The following is a 19,640-nucleotide window of genomic DNA, read 5'->3' as shown; positions in this document are numbered from 1 at the left end:
CAACTGATGTTTATTTAGGTACATGAGATGTGCACAAGCCTGCATGTGTGCTTGACAACCAGTGTGAATTGTAGATACAACCACAACATCACAGAAAAAGAAGTTTTAGACTCCCGCTTTGCTCCTGGAGTATATGGGGGGAACCTTGGACTGAAATAGATGGAAAACTGCTTTTAGCTACAGTACGCCCATCTTGGCTGACAAATACAATAGCAAATATGCCCAGTTTGAACATGAGCGCCAGAGAGAAGCACCAGTCTGAACATGTGAGACAGGCAGATATTATTCGTGTGTTTCACAGCAAAGAAATTATTTCAGTTTACATTTCGATCAATGAGTGTCATAAAAACTACAGGTTCAAACAAACTAAGAACAAAAGAAGTCTTATGTCACAGACATTTTTTCATAAAAATCCTCTCTTCAGGATTTTTCGTTCTTCTGGGAAGCTGAGGCCTCAGAAGGAGCATGTAAACAATAATTACCTGCTGATGTGAAATGCAATAGGTGCACCTGTGATTGGCTCATGTTCCGTGTTAACAATTAAGGCCAATCACAGGACCAAGCTCTCTGGAACAGTTTCGCAGAGAGCTCTCTTGTTTTGAGATTCTATTCTATTCTTAGCTTAGCAGCTTCTGGACTTCTCTCTCTATTCCTTTTAGTATAGTCATAATGTATCATATATCATAAATTAATAAATCCAGCCTTCTGATCATGAAGCAAGATTCTCGTCTATCTCTCTCACCCTGAGGAACCCTCACAAGTCATGTAATAGTCATAAGCATTTAGTCTCCATTCTGCAACCTTGCTTTGGAAATGCCAAATTATTCAGAAAACTGCACAGAATAATTTTGGAAAGCCTGAAGAGAGGTGGTCTTTTCTCAGTAGAAAATACAGTACTGTTGAGGGTTCTTTTATTCTTTCTTTTTTTTTTTTTTTTTTAAATCAGCTCTTTATAATATACTATCATTTCAGTTGTAATGGATGCCTTTTTACATATACAGAAAGGTGGATTTTTAAGGTGTTTTTGTTTTTCACTGTTTTGGACACTTTTATAAATACTGGCTAAATGAGCAGTAGCATAACACATCTCTCTTTTGCATGTATGCATGATATAAACAAGAATTTATTTATTCTGCACATAGGCTATTCTGAGTGGAGAGTCGGGGAAGCTGCTCTTCCAGCACCACATCTGGAGCTGTTTACCAGGGCTGTGATGAAAGCAAAACCTTCCAAGGTATTAGAAATTATGAAAATGAAACCCTTCAAAGCAAGTTCCATATTCACAAGCCTTTGAAGCCCACCTCCACAGTGTGCTTTAGGGTGGTGTGGGTGTTTTCCTTCCCGAAAGAGATCATGCCAGGCTTTGCAGGAGCAATACAGGAAATGGAAGTGGTGCTTCCCAGCAGCTGCTCAGGTTGGTGCTGGTACTGAGGGGCAGAAGGAAGGTCAGGGTTTGGTCTTCAGTCAGCTCAGAATTACTGGTGGGTGAAGCTGTCTTCACCCTTCAGGCATGAAAGAGGCCATGAACAGAGGGAACCTGTGATTGACCTTTCCTTCCTATGACTGACAATTTAGAGTGAGATGCACAGGCAAGAAGGGCAAGAGAGTTTGCACGCAGTATCCTGTCATTAACTGGTGGTTCTTCCATGAATATTTAATAAGGGAAGGATGTCCAAGAGGCATTCCAAATTTGCCAGAAAGATATTTAATTTAATTCCTGTTTTGCTGGATTTTTTTTTTCTTCCAGCTAGTATAATGCGATTTCTAATATTTAAAATTATGTACTATGGAATACTGGAGATTTTAAGGTTTCTTTTATTATACTTCTCTGCATTCATTTCCCGCTCTTATTTGCACCAGATGTATGATCAGTAAGATCCCAATTTTATATCTGTGTTCCTTGAATTGACAATTTCCCTCTGTATGTAGTTGCTACTATGGAGTTAACCAAGATTTTGAAAACACTGAGTGAAATATTTTCATTTACATTGTATGTCCTGGGAATGATAGCTCAGTTCCTGTCCTTAGAAGCTCAAGGAAGAGTTCAAGACTTTTTATTTCATCCATTTTGCATCTATGGTAGCTTGAGAGGTTATTTCCCTTCCTCCTGAATTTCACTGTGTCCTCCTTGAAGGTGTGCCTCCCTTTAATTTACAGAGTATTTTTAAAATATGAATTGCTTGTAGTAATCAGTTACTTCAAGCTCTTCATGTTAACTTGTGGAGTTTAAATACAATTTATTTGCAACTCAACTCTTTTTGGCTTAAGTGAACCCATCCATTTGCAAAATGGGAGAAACACTTGGTGCAGCTCTATTGACCCAGTCCGAGATAGTGACTCAGGACCCTGAAGTCCAGGACGAGCTTTGGCCCAAAATTAACCCAATTCTGTGACAGGAATGGCAGTCTTGCAAAGCTTCCCAGATTTATTTTATTTTATAAAAAGGAGATTTTGAACAATCTAATATGCTAAAAATATGCACGTCCATGTGTCAAAGCACGTCCTAATTGCAATGAAAGATAAATAACTAGAGAAAGTAGCTGAATTGACCATTTTTCAAATATAGATATCATGTTCTCTATTAGCAGCATTTTAAATCACCTCAAGTGTATTGTAAATGTCATCTATTTTTTTTTTTTTTGTTAAGGGGATCATCTGATGTATTCAATTTCTGGATGTTTCTACAGCCCAGATAGTTGAAGCATACAGAGGGTCTAAAAACTCCTAGAGTAGAGCACACAGTGTCCAAAGTTAACAGGTTGCTTAAGTGTGAGTCAGCACAGCTTTCCTGAAGTTAGTTCAGTTCAGCAATAATGCTTGGAGCATCTGGCACCACTAAGAGTGGTTGGGGTTTTTTTCAAAAACATATGTTTTATGTGAAAGCATCCACAGCAGTTTGAAAAATATGATTCATTTTCTTGTAAACAGAAATGTAAAAGTTTAAAATGAAAATGTCAGTCACCAGATCTAGAAAGATGTCTTCCTATTTAAATCAGTTGCACGTCCAACGCAAAGTACACCAAGGCTTGTATCAATCCTTAAAACATCCTAGTGAGAGCTGAATGCCAAATAGCTTTCCACAAGGCCTGTTATGCTAATCACTATGGCAATCAGTTATTTATCATTCTTGCAGACATGTATTTTCCATTTACGCTAACAGGGTGGTTGATTGGATTTTGTTCATTAAATGGGCAGAGTCAAAACTGGTCTTATAAACTGCTGTTCAAGTTAATTAGTGAGTATGTGTTTATTCAGGAGCAGAAAACTAAGTTTTAAAATTATAACCTACATCAATCAGGCCTCTTTACTACATTACATCAAAATCATTCCGCTTAGTGTATTCGGTATAAAACAGGGAGTAAAAATGCTGCATTTTCATTTCCTCCAGTCTCTGATGGTCTGGCAGTAAATGTGATGTTCTTAGTCATAAAAGAGTAGGAACAGATATTGCCTTCTCCTCTGCTGTCTTACCTAAAACTCTCCCAGGCTTTGTATATAGCTTAAAAAACAGTGCAAGGATAAGAAGATCCTAAAGCTTGTTTTTTTACAGTCTTGAGTTTATTAGCTATTAGCAGGTAACACAGATGGTCTGCAAGAGCTACCATGAGGATATAACCTAAACAGCAATAATTAGAGCAATAACAATAAAGTCTTAAATCCAATCACTGATGGAAATGCTAGACTGTGATTCTGGAGACCCAGTTTCATCTCCTACATTTTATGTCCTTGTGGGAGGAATGGTTTCATCAGCCTGGGTACCTTCATAAGCTTCTGTGAATACTTGCAAGTGTCCCTTTGTAAAACAGAGGAAGACACATTTCCTTCTTCTGTTTGCTGCAAATTGTTTAAAGATTCAGCTGAGGATTTCACAGATCTCAAAAGCCTTTTCTTTCTAACTTGTATCACAACTGGGAGTAGATTTGATTACTCTGGTCATGGGAATAGGGTGTATTCTGAAACAGCATCTGTTCAGTGTTGGAGTTTTCTTTGTGAATAGTTCAGCACTGGCTGAACAGATAAAGCAGGATCTTTGAATTTAAAACACATTTTCCTAATAGGAAGCAGAGGATGTTTGGGAGTCAGTCTTTCACAGGTCTTTTTAGTACTTGAGTGTATGATAGCTTATTCATTGCCCTGCTGTCTCCAAACTGAGAAGCCCTAGTCTTTTCAGCCTTTCCCCAGGTGGCAGATGTTCTAGATGATACCCTTGGTCACTTGAGTTATCTTTCTCTTTGCTACTTCTATTATGTGCCTTTCTGAGCTGCCAAGACCTGGAGTGCACACACTACCAGTGTGGTGCATAAAACCAAAATTTTGTCTTTTCTTTTGCAGAAAATTTGTTTTTTAATCTTTGTTTCAATAACCTTCCTGGTGGCATTCAACTTATACATTCTAGAAGATACTGTATGGTGATCCATGAGTTTCTGACTCCCTTTGACATTATTTCAGGTTGCCTTTCCTGAGTTTCACTTGTCGGTTCCACACTCAGCGTTAGGTTCACACAGTTTAGGTTTTCTTCATCTCACTTTTGTTGGCATTAAAAGGTAGCTACTGCCTTTTCTCCCCTCAATCAGTTTTGAGCAGTCCATGAGTGCTTCAACATTATCTACCACTTAATTACCTGAAAGGGCTTTGTGTAGCCCTCATTATATTGAGATATAGGTTTTCAAAGGTTGCCAGACATCTCTCACCTTGCCACTGAGCTTTGTAAAAATGGCAGTGTCAACCAAAAAAGGGACTGAAATGTTGTTTGTCCTTTCTCCTGGCTGCCATTGCTCCTCTATATCCTACCAGGAGCCTTGTGAAAAGTTGGAATGACACTACAGATCTTTCTGTACTGACATTCAACAAAGGAGCTTGGGTTTGCAGGGTGATAGGCCTCCACTCCCTCCCCCACCATGAATCTGGATGGAAGATAGTTTTATTTTGGGTTGTTTTGTTTGTTTGCTGGCCTATAAAAATAGACCTACTGGATTTGTGTGTGTTTTAAACATCTTTTTAAAATGCTTACAGTATCTTAACTGAACGTACTCTTTGATGAGAAGTAAGAAATGGTTCAGCAGTCATATAAGAACAGAAATACCTCCCTGTAGTTTATGAAGATAAATCACTCTTGTTTATGAAGGTAAATATTTTCTTAGTGGAGGGAAGAACTGTGGAAGTAGCTATGCCTTGAGCAAAGATTATGTTTGCCAATATGTTGTCACACCAAAGTTTAAGTTGCTGCAGATGTCTTGTGCCAGAGGACTTTTAGTGTTGTAGATCTTAGTACATCAGAAACTTTCAAGAGATGTTTGGGTGTAATAAAAAATGGCCCAAAAGGAAGAACTACTCTTCTGGAAAGCAAACTTGCAGACATCCAGCAACATTCAAGTGTAGAAAGTAGAAATCTGACAAAATTTATGCCACTGCAATTCTGTTTCTCATGATGCAATAATACATTCAGCCTGCAACCTGCTAAAGTTATCTCATGCATTAAATGGACAAAGCTTTGTTAAGAGCATTAAAGACTGCTTTTTCCCATTGTATGTACCCTGAGCCCCCAAGAGGATTTTTTTAATATGAAAATCCATCATTTTATATGAATTCCATCCATGTAGCGATGGAATTCCTTTCACTTCCCATTCAAAAGCTGTGAGATTTGCTTGTATTCCCACTGGAAAGTCAGAAAATAATGACACAATGCAGTGGAAATCTAACTTAGTGTTTTGGATAATCTAGTGCAGCCATTCTCAGACAGGTAAACATGCTTCCTCTTGTTTGGAAGGTAAAACATCTAAAACATCATCATCTAGAATGATGCTCTCCAAAATGATAGATTTGGGTGTATATACTACTCAAGAATAAGGGACTGAGTTATACAAAAGTAGGCATTGACGTGGGGCTTTTCCAAGTTATTCAGTCACTCCATATGACAAATTTTTAAAGAAATATCAAGAGAATTATCCCATTTTACTACCCTAAAAAGTCCCTTTTGTAGAAGATAAGAGGTGGTGTCATTATGAAATGGAAATGCTTGTTCAGCCAGGGAGCAGAGCAATGCAGCTTTAAGTAAAATTGTTTTTGCTTAAGCTTTGATGCAGATATGCCTAAATTGCTTTCAGTATCTTTTTATTAAGTTGTTTTCTGTTATGGAAAGGAAATTGATGTATTTTCCCATCTTATTTTCTGTACAAAAAACCAAATATGCTGAATAATTTTATTTGTGATTAACACATATTGTGCTTGCCTTTGCTATTTATCTTGCTAACTGTATTTTTCAGGAGCACTCTCCTGTTTTTTATTTTATAGTTTTTTAAAGAATTCGTGTGTTTGAGCATAAAAGTGAAAAAACTCCCAATATCAAACCATACCAAAAGGGAGGGTATTTTCCTCTAGCCTGAAATATTTATTTCATCAAAATAAAAGATGAACCAAAGCATCCCACACTTCTTTATCAGTTTCTTCTGATGACAGAGGTTTCTTATACATGCTGAAGTGCTTAGCTAATAATCTGACAGCAGAAAAGTAGCACAGGAAGCATTAATAGCTGCATATATAAATATTTTTGCCAGTTTGCAGAAACAGCTGACCTGTAAGAACCTTACAATTGACTTGACAGCTGTAAGAAGTGATGTGAATATTGAAATTGTACAATTATCCATAAATTTCTCTTTCAGGCTTGTGAGGCTTTAATTTACATAAAATAAAATTATCTTGTTTAAAGTACTAAGAATATGAACCACAGTAAAGACAAAGGCAGGTCTCTCTTTACTGGAGCTGAGAGAAAAGTCTCAGAGAAAACACAGGACCTGTATTTTTGGAAGCAGCCTGTCTGCCAGCATGTTTAACAAGGCTGTTTATAATACCCTAAAGCCAACTAACCTGGTGTAAGAAGATGCTGTTCATTTTCTCTTAACCTTGACATTGTTTTGCTCAAAAGTACAAAAAGTAATTAAGAAGTAAAATGTCTTTCATCTTCAGAGGAACTGGGATGATGGCCATAACAGGGCAAGAGTGGGTTGCAGTTTGGTAGTAGTTCTGATAGGATATGGATTTTCAATATGCACAGTTCTCCTTGTCAGGAAAATCAGATCATTACAGTTTTCTGTGACATTCATAACTAATTTAATGGAAGTCCTGAAATAATATGCCTTTTAGGCCATAACCATTTTTTAATTGAAGTCTCAGTTCAAATGACTGTGACAATGTATTTTTATTTTCAGTATGGGCTTTTTGACTTCATACTGTGTTACAAAGTCATTTACCATAAATATGCACTTCATAAAGGACTGATTGGGGATTATTAAGAACTCGAATCAAACTAACAAAAAATATTTGCTATAATTGAGTTACCCATTGTTCCATTTTTTTCTCAAAAGGCTATATGTATTTTTGAAAGATATCCTATTGTGGTTAGCCACACAAAGTATTTCAAGGATAAGACAAAGCAACTAAACTTTTCAATTGAACATGACATGACCACACTGTGCTTTTGTGCCTCCACAGACATGGGGTACAAGTGATACTTGACAGAACCTTACAGAGAGGTCCTAGAAACTGTGTAATTATTCAGTACATTGAGGATTGACCTTGGTGAACTCCTTATAAAGCTTTTCTTTTCATGGAAATCATAGAAAGGTTTAAGTTGGAAGAGACCTTAGAGATCATCCAGTTCCAAACCCCAGCCACGGCAGGGACACCTTCCACTATCCCAGCTTGCTCAAAGCCTCATCCAACCTGGCCTTGAGCACTTTCAGGGGTGGGTTATCCACAGCTTCTTGGGAAACCTGTGCCAGAGTCTCACCACCTTCCCAGGAAAGATTAGATTCCCCTAAAACCTAATATACATTTCTGTTCATGATTTTTTTAAGGCAGAGAATCTTTATCTCTGATGCTAAATTGCAGATTTACATTGCAGTTTTCATTAGGTGTACTTTCATTTTGAGAATTCAGGCCTTCTTTTACCTTTCAGATATTTAGCTGTATAAAACATATTTACTTAGGAAATCCAAAATTTAGATTAAATCAAAATGATGTCAAAATTATTTGATTATAATGGCCATCTTTTCCACATTCACCATTTCAGATTCATCACTTTTTCTTGAAAATAATGTAATTTAAAGGCTCTTGCAGCTGCAAACCAAATCATTTTGTCACCTTGAACTATACAAATATAACTGAGGAGATGACAGGACATAAGATAAAAGTCAATAAAAAGAGAATAATTTATTAAAAAGATCTAATGTTACAAGAACAGTACACAGAAACTATTATATTACTGTGTCTTCCACATTGTATATACCATTATATATAGCATATATACAGATTGTATACAATATATCTAACATTTTGTTATGGGCCATGACAGCAACTTTCTTTTGGTCTGTGTAACAAAGTTTTTTTCTAATAATTAATTTTTCTGAACAGATCCTGTGACATTATACAAAAATACAGTCTCCTCAGTGACGCCAGACTGCACTATTACAATCTTTTACATGAAAAAGGAAAAAGCTTTCCCTCGCAACTAAAGATGTCATGATAAGGAAACATCTTCTACAAAGTAACAAATAGGTAATACATAGGTACTTAAACATTTAAAACATGTTTATTAATATATTTAAGATGCAAAATACATATTCTGTTCATGTTGAATATAAAACATACCTCCTTTTGTCCCTGCAATACAACTACATTACCTGATGGTATGTTCAATATTTCTATTTGTATCTTCATACTAGAGAGGGAGATGTGTCTAGATGGAGCTCTGTCTCCTTGTCAGACTTTTTTTCTTCCTATAAAGCATATCCATTTTTTTGTTATCAGAAAGTTTAACAAAATGCCACCAGCAGTGAATGTAGCCTTTTTGAATACTCTGAAATGAACTGCATTGGCAAGCAACTGTATAAAAAAATAGAGGAAATTATGCATAACTAATTTATAAAATAGCCATTTGACTTTTTGGTTCACCACTTTATTCTTATTTATTTTACCATTTTGGCAGATAATGGATTGCTGATGTAGGCTCTCTGCACAGTAGCAGTGCTGCTGTTTTACAAGGGACAGCAGGTAGTTATTCTCTATGAGTTTGCTCCATCAGCAATGTACTTTACACCTTCCTGTCTTTGATCTCAAAGGCTTTTCCAGAAGCAGAGATATAGAACGCCTCTTTCTATATAGCTGCAGTCAATTCTTAGCTAGCTATCCTGCCTTTGTTTTCTGAGCAACATGGTGACTTAAATGATTTTGAAAACCAATTTTTTAGAAAATTATTTAAAATATTAGTGGGTAGCAAAGATTTAAGTTGAACCTCCTCTGAAAAATTTTACTGATAAAATACTCAAAAGCAAAAATATTTAGTCATCATCAGTTTTTACCTTCTTATCTCTGTTGTGCTTTCTTGGTTACTGTTTTGAAGCAGCTGAGAAAGAACACAGCTGCAGTGTATTATCTAAATGCCAAAAGTTATTTTGCTAGTGCTGGCAAAATAATAGCACTTTGAATTGGGAACCCAATTCAGCTAAAATAGGTTTTCATCAAAACTCTTAGAGGGATAGACAACTAGAAGAACATGCTGTTAGGACTTTCATGTTAACTATTTTTGACTTGATTCTTCCAGGCAATGCAATGATTCTTCCCAAGGCACGGTCCCCAGATGTGTTAGCAAGATGCTGCCCTTCATAACACTGTGCCCACCATGATTGTGCAAACATGCACAACATCTCCCCTGGGAGTCATTTTTCCTCAGGTTCCAGTAGGTGGGAAAGCCTTCCAATGTAGAAAAATTGTCCAAATTGTCTATTGAGTAAAAAATTTTCAGGTACAGCAAAAAATGGGGATTAGAACTGATATCACACAGTACTTACAAGAATAATCTCCAGTGAGCTATAGAAATAGAGCCAATTAGATAAATAATTGGAATGATGCTCTGTAGCACTTTTCCAAGTATTTTTTTCTCAGAAACAAAATTCTCCCAAATATATCCTACTGCAGTCTGTAGATACTTGGGTAATCCATTCTGAAAAGCATAGAATGCTACCAAAAATTGGACTCAGAGGAAAAAGAAAGTTACAACCGAGAACTATTGAGAAAAGTTAGTTTATCTCCTTGCATTGCTTTATTTGTCCTCTTAGTAGCTAATGTATATAATGTTTAAATGCCCAGTGGAATTTTCATTGTCATATACAGTAGGAATCGATTTCTTATTTTCTACTGAAAATTCCATTGGACATAAAAGCTTTTGGTAGTTGACAAAAACCAACTGGTTTCCTCCTAAGCTTGTGTTTAATTATTTTCCATTTACCTGGTAATAAAATAAACAGATTTTCTGCTCCATTTTGCTGAGTTCTGGGGTAAGCTGTCTAGTACTTCATTGACAATTCTTTTTGCTAAATGAATACATAGTATATATCCTTTCAGAACAAGTTCTTCTTTACCTTTGCAGAGATCTTTTTATATAAACTCTGTTTTTCTTCCTTGTCAGTAGGAGCAACCAGCTGTATCAAACTTTTTTTCTATATTTAAAAAAGGATTTATTTTCTCCAAACCATACAGGACAGGTGTACTGTACTAGACACCACCCTGTAATGATACATGACTGGGTTCACCAAATTTGAACATATTAAAAAAGGAAAATACATTTGACAGAAATTACCTTTGCTTACAAAAGTTTATTACATACAATCTGCATACTTTTGGGCCAAGAAGGGTCTCCTCCCCAGAGGACTTTTACAAATAAAAAGAGATAAAAACCTGATGAATTATTGACCGTGTCTCCAACACTTCTCTAATTGCACCACAGGCATTTTGATGGGTCTTTGAGCAATAGCTTGGGTTTTCAGTTTCTCCACGGACATAAAACTCCATCCCTTGGTGTCATCAAGTTAAAGCAAACAAATAACAACTACAACAAAGTCTGCACCCTTCACCATGAGGTTGAAGGTACCATCAGTGCCAAAAGCAGTGTTATAGAGGATGAGGAAGTAGACAACACATGTAGGGTGGACTGAGCACTTGTTACTTTCCCTCCTGAAATGAAAAGCAAAATAATTAAAAAACAAATGATGCAAATGGTTCTCAGTACATTTAAATATTAGTTTTTACCCAAATTTATATCCTTTTACCTTCAGGAAAAGACTAATTTTAAGGCAATGGATTACTGTGCGAGAACTGTAGACGCAAAATGGGCTCCATACACAGTTGGGATTTTGGGATGATACTTACAGCAACTCGCATTCTGAATCCTCATATTCAGTCTGCAAATTAATAGGAAGTTCCAAAAGGATATATGTTTTTTTGTCTTAATCTTCAAAAAAGCATTAGGCTGCAGAAGCTGCCCGGAGTCACAAATTTTTGTCCCAGAACAAGGAATGAAAGCTAGTCCTTCATCCCTAACCTTGTCCAGAGGAAAAAGTGGTCTTTGGCCCATTGGTGCAGTGCTCATTTTTGATCACATCACAGTCTTATGTGGCCATGCAAAGGGGAAATGTGCTCTGGGGTAGTAGTGGCAACAAGATGGGAAAGGAACCAGACTGGAATTTCTTTGGGCAACAATTTTCCTCAATGAAACAAATGTGATATGCACAGTCTAATTAGATGGAGGACTCTGTGGCCGAGAATTATGATATATGAAAGAAATATTCCATGTGGTAGGGATTAGTGTCTTCTGCATTCTGATGTAGCGCTGCAATTTGTGACCAGACTAGAGCTGAACTGTAGTTCTAGACTGAAGTTTCAGGGTCACGCCTTTTTGTTACTGTTCCTTAAGGACCAAAGAGCAATATTTAATAAAATTTTAAAGTGTTATCAGAAGGTTATAATTAAAATGTCTTGTTGTGTTTAGGCAAAGATTATGTTATTTCTTTGCTCTAGTCGCTAATCCTCCCATCCCTTACCTACCTTTGTAATATTGATACTTTGCATTCTTTCAACATATCACAGTAACTGAGGAGTGAGAAGCTAGACATCAAAATTTGCCTAATGAAGACACTTTAATACTGCTATAAGTTAATAACTAAATAGTAATAATTATGCAAGGGAGTGACTGGAATTTACGGAGAAATTCAGCTTATTCTCAAGGAGGTACATACACAGGTGTCAGGTACCTAAATCTAAGCCACTTTAGCTGTGTTCCACCTCTGGTGGTACAGAATGGTACAGAATGGTGTGTGTATCCCCTAAGACCCACAGAATGGTGTGTGTATCCCCTAAGACCCACAGAATGGTGTGTGTATCCCCTAAGTCCCACAACACATCTGCCAGCTCTGTTTGGCATGCCTTAGGACATTGCAGATGTCCTTAGGTGCTCATGTCTTAATACTAAAATTCAGAAGATTAGCTGAATTACTGTCAAGGCTCCACTGCTGCTCTCTGTGGATTGCATCCCAGTTGACTTCATTGCTGTTTGAGACACTAGTGCACATATAAACATCTACAGCTCAGGTAGGTTTTTAGGTGTTATCCTCAAATGGGAGAGATTTCCTATAAATCATCTTTGTTCATCAGCCTCACATGGTTGCCTCAGATGATTTTAAACATCCCATGTGTCACTAGATACCTTTGCTTCTAAGAAACTAAAGACTCAGATCAATGATTTTATTTTATAGGTAAAGAATTGCAAGAATATTGTTTTTCTGGTAGTGAATAGCAGAGTTAAAGAGCATTGCTTTCATCATCACAATTTCAAATAAAAGTGTAACCTTACCTGAAAAAGATGGAACTCTGATCTGGGGACTTGCAGTCCCATCCCCTCCTTCACTGACTGCACAGACCTCAATGATGTAGACTCCAACATCAGGAAGAAGCACCACTGCAGAGGTTTTTTGTGTCTCTATAACTTGGCTATTGCTCTGGCCCTCTTGCCGAAATAACACCTGTGGTAGGTAAAGTAGATAGCAGTCACAGTGGTCATTCAAACTCTGTACCAGACATTTTGTGTAGATAACACAGTCATTGCAGTATTAACTGTTTCCTGCTTTCATTAGGGATTTACTCACATTGCATTTGAACAGACTTTGCTTTTACTCTTCCCTTTCTGCAGTGGCTTCAAAACAGTAATAGCAAAATATTATAGAGATTCATGAATGTGAAAGGACATAGATTATGACCTAGACCAAAGACAGAGGACTTACCCTCTTTAGCATTAGGTGTTGTACAACTTTATCCCCCAAAATTTTATTTGGAGTTCCATTTGATTCAAATTCTTAGCCCAAAGTTCATGTTGATATTCACTTTTTTGGGTCAAGAACGCAACTTCAAATGTAAGGAAAATAGCCTGAATAATGTATTTACTGTGTTTACCTTAGCTGGCTAAATCAACTGACAACAGCTCAGATCTGCCCCTGCATTTCCTCTGAAACTCAATACAAATTTATGGCATGTGGGAGGAAAGCAAGTCAGCACGTAGCTGTCTTTTTGGTATTTCTGCATAAAAGTTTCTGTTCCCAGAGAAAATTGAAAAGGTCAGAGAGGTGTGAAAAAGCAAAGAAGTCAACTCTACTGTTTCAGAATATCAACTATTTTGATAAAGGTTAAGACAGTTTCTGGTTTATTTGAACCATTTTATACTTTCTCAGTGATATTGCCTGATGTGTCAGAGGAGATATGAGAATGCAGTCTATAGAAATGATTTGGTATGGGCTCCAAAAAAACCCAGACTCCACATTTCTTTAAAAACACTGAAATCATTCTACTTTTATTCAAGGTATTGCAGTGAATTCTGATTTTATGACTTGTTATGTAAGTGTTAATCTGGATTTTATTCTTTAAAACTTCAAAACTTTAAATCCCAGGTATTACCATCACTGCTGTTGACCATCACTAACATGATCACAAAACAAACTGAAGTACTTGTGTTTCTGCTAAAAAAATATTAATTTTAATGTAAATTAAAGATATCTCATTATTCTGCATTTTTCTAAATCCTACTGCAAACACAGTTGAAATGAAGAGGTATTAGGAATTTCATTGCAGTCTGATATTATTAATAGCCACTGCTGACTCAGAGAGGATGGACTGACCCTCTGAGATACAGGGGAGTCAGATAGAGTTTGGCATTTGAAAATCACAACCCAAAAATAGGTTGGTACATTTCTCTGATTTTAATTTTATTTATTGCTTCTCACAGTGAAAGCTGTTTGGAGACAGTCTGTAGAGAATGTTTCATTTGCACAGAGAAACAAGAAAGGGAAAAAGGCCAACAAAGAAGAGGAGCAATTGCTTGGAAGAGAGAAAGGTGAGCCAGGAAAGGGAAACACTAACCTTGTATCCCATTACATCAGATTCATTAGCTAGAGGTCTGACTGGCTCCCACCCAAGAGACACATGTGAGCCATCCTGTATCCACATAATATTGCCTGGTGCTTGGCTGGGAGCTGAGGAAAAAAAGAACATGTACATATATATTTTTTTATACTTAGTTTCTTCTTTAAAAACAAAAGAAAATATTTTAATTTTTCATTATATTTAAAACTAGTAGTGTTATCAGGCTTCCCACCCTAGATGGAACACTTAAGATTTTTTTTCATCAGTACTGTAATTTGGTAGATTATAGCGTATTTATTCCACCCACCCCATAAATTCCACAAAGTTTATGGACTTGAGCTTTTTTTCTCTCCCTTTGTACAAAATGCCTTGTTTTCTAGGAAATTAACCTTTGTTATGGGTGCAAAGTCATTTGAATTAATTTCTAAACATCAAAGCAAAGCCATGAATCAAACCTATGCGATTCCTGATCATTATACACTCCTAATAAATAACAACCTAAGGGAACAGAGGTTGCTCCCTGCTTTCCTCCTTTTAACAAAGGTACTGAGATTACTTACGGGATTTTTTGGTTGCTGCGTGCACAGCAGTGCTAGGCGGTCCATACCCTGCAGCATTGTATGCCCTCACTGTTAGGTGGTATAATGTGTTTCCTTCCAATCCTGTCAGGAGGATGGATGACTCATTTCCCTCTGTTTTGACCTTTTCTGCTGCTTCCTCCTGCTGCATGTCCTTCCAGTAACCAACCTGCCAACAAGCAACCAAACGAAGGATTAATATATGCATGTGGCAAGCTCATATATATTGCCTGATGCTTGTGCTTGTTACCCTGTGGAAGGTATTTTTGCCATTTATGCCTTTTTCTGATCATCAGACCCCGTTAAGCATATGGGATTTGCAGCTTGACCTCAAGCCATTCAGTGCTCTCTTCTCCAAAACGGCAAAACGTGGAATATTGTGGTGTAACCTGGAGCACATGGAATAGCTGTGTACTGGCACAAGAGCAGGTTACTATAAGACAGAAGAGGAGAGGGTCAACTTTGTCAGGGAGAACTCATCATTGAAGGACATCATTGAAGGAGAACTCATCCTCTGGTAGATCACCAGAATAGTTGTGTTCACCCTGGAAAACTCTGGCTGCATCAGTTTAGTGTTGTGAGCAATATTCTCTTCCTGGCCTGGTGCAACTCAGATCCAGGAGATTTCTTATCAGTCAAATGAACAGGCAATTGCAGAACAAGGATGGAAATATTTCAATCATTTGAAAAATCCAAACAGAAGAAATAGAAGGAAATTGATTCAGTTTTAGTTCTTGGATATAAAGAGGTTTCTGGTAAATTAAGCTTTGATAGTATGTTCATGCTCTTCATTTTCAGACATAAAATGAACCTCTAAATGATCTTTGGTGGTTATTCTCTAGTATCTCTAAATTTATCATTATCTCAAAGAGGTTATAAAGCTGAGCTGAGAATTTGGCGATTCCTTTTCCTAAGGGACCAAGCACTTCCAGGCTGTAACTAAAGAAAATGTATGTAAGTGAGATACAAAAGTAAGGCAATTCTCATGGGGCCCTATTTTGCCTAATAGGAGATGTCACTTAAATGCCATTCAAAGAACTATACTCAGTTTACTGTTATTCATGCTGAGACCTTATTGCTTTTCTTCTACATTTTGATCTTTTTTGTGAAGCTGGTTATTCCTTAATAAGTTATTTACATTGTATTGGGAATAACATTTGCTCTGAGGAAAAAAAAGGTCAGAGACAAGAGAGAACTCTTGAGAATGTTTCCCAGGAAATGGTGAACCCAAAAAACCCCAAGGGGTTCACAGGAAAACAAGACCAATGAGCACAGTGCTGACCTTTTATAATTGCATTAGGACTTCCATAAAAAAAAGATCTGGTTGCAAAAATATACATTTGAGGTCCTACCTTCACTTGACAAAAGTGCGTCTGTTAACTTTGATTGAGGCTATATTAATTTGTGTCAGCTCACAGTCCACTCTTTCAACTGTAAAATTCAAGTATTTGTATTTTGTGTGTATGCCTGCATTATCTCATGTTAAAATGCTGTTGCTTTAATTCTTAGATCAGTTACAGCTCAGTTCACAGCTGCAGTCACCACTTGGTCTGAAATAAGTGTGATTCACTGAGGTATTTTGCTGGATGAATACTTGGCCAAAGCTACTGATATCTGAAATAACACCTATTCAGAGTCACTTTTCTTTTCTTCAAAAGAAAATGGAATCAATAACCATTTATTCACATCCTATTATGGAATCTCCAATGTTATTATCTCTTGGGCAGTCAGATTCCTTTCATTTTACTTGTGATGCATCTTTACAAATTTGGTGTCACGATGGTGAGAACTGCACAATATTGAGCACTGTATGAACAGGCAGTGAGGGTAACGTGTCCTGGAGACCCTATCATCCAGACACTGCAGTCTGCTGAGGATCCACCAAGAAAAGGGTCAGAAAGGAAAAGAGAGGTGATTAAGCTTGTGCAGGTGAACAGTAGCAGGGGTGGAAATGCAACTGACGTTTTTCTCCTTTTTCTAGAAGGCCGGGAGCAAAATTACAAGTAGCAGTGTTTATTCACAGGACACATCATGTCTCATGTCTCTAATGAGATGTTCATTAATTAAGTTTGATCTCTTTTTTTTTGGGGGGGGGGGTAACATACACATCCATTTGTTGATGACCAAAGGAAATAAAAGAAGAAGTAGTTATAAAACAAAAACTTTCCAATGATTGTTGACTGAGGTAGACAATGTGGGGATTTACATTGATTTGGATTGAAATGAAGATATTTCTGATGTTTAAAAGTGAGAGACATATATCTTAAAATAGAGGGTTTGCTAATTTACACTTCTCTGCATTTGCTGGTTCTTTTTGAAATCTTCTTTTCTGTGACCTTAGTTTAAACTTCTTAGAAGGGATCTATAACACTGAACAGGTTTTCATTAATGATAACAGTGAATATTGATCATAGTATGAGGCATAAATCATAAAAAGTAGCCCATATTTGAAAACTGAAAGAAAAAGGGGAGAAGAAAGCATTTTTAGTCAGTTTAATACATTCTGGTTTGCAAGGTTTTATATTTTTTCTGGACTTTCTGTTGTTTTTTGCCGAAGAAAGTAAACTTTGATACCTGATTTCCAGAGACCCATCCCTTTGAGTTGGACAGGAGCAACCTGCTTTGCTCTTATCATGGGTTGATCAATAATTAAAAGCAAATCTTGGTAAAAAAAAAAAAATCTGTCTAAAATTCTTCTGCCTCTGATATTTGCAGACCATTTCCTTGAAGTTTTAAGTTAAAAAGCATCTTAAATGATACCACTCTTATCCCTCAGTTGGTTTCTAGGTTATAAGTCTTTGTCATAACTTAATTGGATCTAAATACAGGTCATCTTCACTAAAAGCAGTAAAATCAGTGTTACTGGCTGGCTATTCTTTCTGCTGACCACAGAAAATTAAAGCTACAAATTAAGCATATCAAGAGTCTAAATTAAGTAGAATTTCTGTCTTGCTTTTCCAGGCTACGGTTAAAATATCCATATGCTCTTTTTAAATTACCTCAAGGTGTACTTCACTAAATAAAATAAACAAACAAAAAAATCAAGAACCATGCAGATAAAATTATCTGTTCCATTATAGAAACAGACAAAGTGCAACTAAGAAGCAGCAAAATATTGAATATTTCTCCTTGAAATGCCATAGTATGGTTTTATTTAATAAATAATATAATAAACCAAGTTATTATGTCAAGTAATCCTCTCTGAAAATGGCACTTAATATTTTTTTTCATCTTTTATGTTTTTGTTATTTTTGGATTTTGTTTATTTGTTTTCTTCAAGTTGATCTTTTGATTGCATTAACCAAACTCCTATCCCTTAGAGGAACTCCAGCAAAAAAGACATGAGATTTTTCATTTATGCTTAAGTATTAGCCTTGTCTTTCTGGAAAAGAAAAAAGAAACCCAAAATATCTCTTCCAGTCAGTAATTCTTTCTGTTTTCATTTCTTACCAGTAGTGAACAAAAAAGAAAATATTGCCTTGGGCTCAAATAGATTTTATAACCTTCAGCTTATAGATTCCAAACAATAAGTATGAACAACACACTATATTTTTCCACAATTCTGACAAAGTTTTTGAGCTGCTTCTACTTTATCAGAGTGTAGCTGGCATATATTTAGTAAGGTCGGGTGGACAGCTGACAAACCTGTACTGAAGGCAGGAATAATATGTGCTTTGGAAGATGCAAATGAGGGCAGCAAACCTTGCATAAAACTCATGTGACATAACAGTTAACACTGCCTTTCAAGGATGACAATGTGAAATTGGACAGGTTCCTTTGCCTTTCATTACTCCTTAGTACAAAGTGCAAGCAGGGCCACAGTGAAAGTGGGTCACTGTGAACTCATCCACGTTTAGTAAATATTCTGTCACTTTGGCTGATTAAAGCACAAACATTCAAGTGTTAAGAAAATAGCTGCCCCTTTTATAATGCTGTTGCCAAAAGGCCAGCAATGTGAAGACTGTGTAGGAGGTTGTCACTGCTATGATGACCACAGCCAGAATACGAATTGAGACATGAAAGCAAAGTGGCTAGTCAGATTGCTCTGCATACAGATTGAACCAAAGGCAACCCTTTACTTGTGTCCCACAATAATTCTACATTAGGAAACAAATAAAAAACTGAAAAAAAAAGATAATTCATCCTTTTATCAAAATTACTGTATTTCTGTGCAATATCTCTTTGTTGTTTGTGCATTAAAGGAGTACTACAGGCTTTTTTTTCCCACTGCAGTGAGCAAATGATGAACTTTAAGAATTGGTTTTGAAATTAAGTTTTCCCACAAGTGAAAGAAATTCTTAAGAAAAAAATAATATGGAGAACATAAAGCTATTCTGTACTTCTGGGTGGTTTTTTGGGGGTGGATTTTAGCCCTACATGGACTCCTTTGCATTGTGCACTGTGGGGTGCTTTGAAGACAGACTGTCAGTATGTTAGGAAAATTGGGCTGATAGTGTGGACCTAGTGTACTAAAATGAATATTGTAATGCACTGGCTTACTGTACTGATCCTATAACTCATTACCTCCTTTTTGATGAAATCCTTCCCAAAAATGGAATTGAAAAGATCTAGCAATATCATCCTTAGAAGTTATTCTCTCCTGCTGGATTGTGCATTTACTTTTATGTTTACTGAGTAAGTGCTGTGCTGATTGTAATCATTCCAGTGAGGATGGAGGAGAGTAAATTATTCCATGGAAGATTCGTCTGCCAGAAAGTGGGCAGAGGAATTCTGGCTAAATGAGCAAAGTGGAAAGAGCAGGATGGGTTTGGGTAGGATGGGGAGGAAAAAAATACCCTCATCTCCCCAGATAAAAGAAGT

General features: G+C 36.7%; 1 protein-coding gene across 1 annotated transcript in view; it reads right to left on the bottom strand.

Annotated features, from left to right (window-relative positions):
- Positions 1–8,344: 8,344 nt before the first annotated feature.
- Positions 8,345–19,640, bottom strand: part of CNTN5 (contactin 5) — a 607,373-nt gene continuing 596,077 nt past the window's right edge. Inside the window, exons 23-26 of the mRNA XM_058822197.1 lie at positions 14,802–14,988; positions 14,239–14,351; positions 12,683–12,851; positions 8,345–11,007 (exon numbers count right to left, since the gene is read on the bottom strand). Coding sequence (XP_058678180.1) covers positions 10,904–11,007; positions 12,683–12,851; positions 14,239–14,351; positions 14,802–14,988 — 573 coding nt within the window. The 3' untranslated portion in view covers positions 8,345–10,903. The remainder of the gene's footprint in view (positions 11,008–12,682; positions 12,852–14,238; positions 14,352–14,801; positions 14,989–19,640) is intronic.

The sequence above is a fragment of the Ammospiza caudacuta genome, chromosome 2, assembly GCF_027887145.1.
Source record: "Ammospiza caudacuta isolate bAmmCau1 chromosome 2, bAmmCau1.pri, whole genome shotgun sequence".
Taxonomy (NCBI): domain Eukaryota; kingdom Metazoa; phylum Chordata; class Aves; order Passeriformes; family Passerellidae; genus Ammospiza; species Ammospiza caudacuta.
The sequence above is the reverse complement of the archived record's forward strand: the minus strand, read 5'-3'. Positions and strand labels throughout refer to the sequence as shown.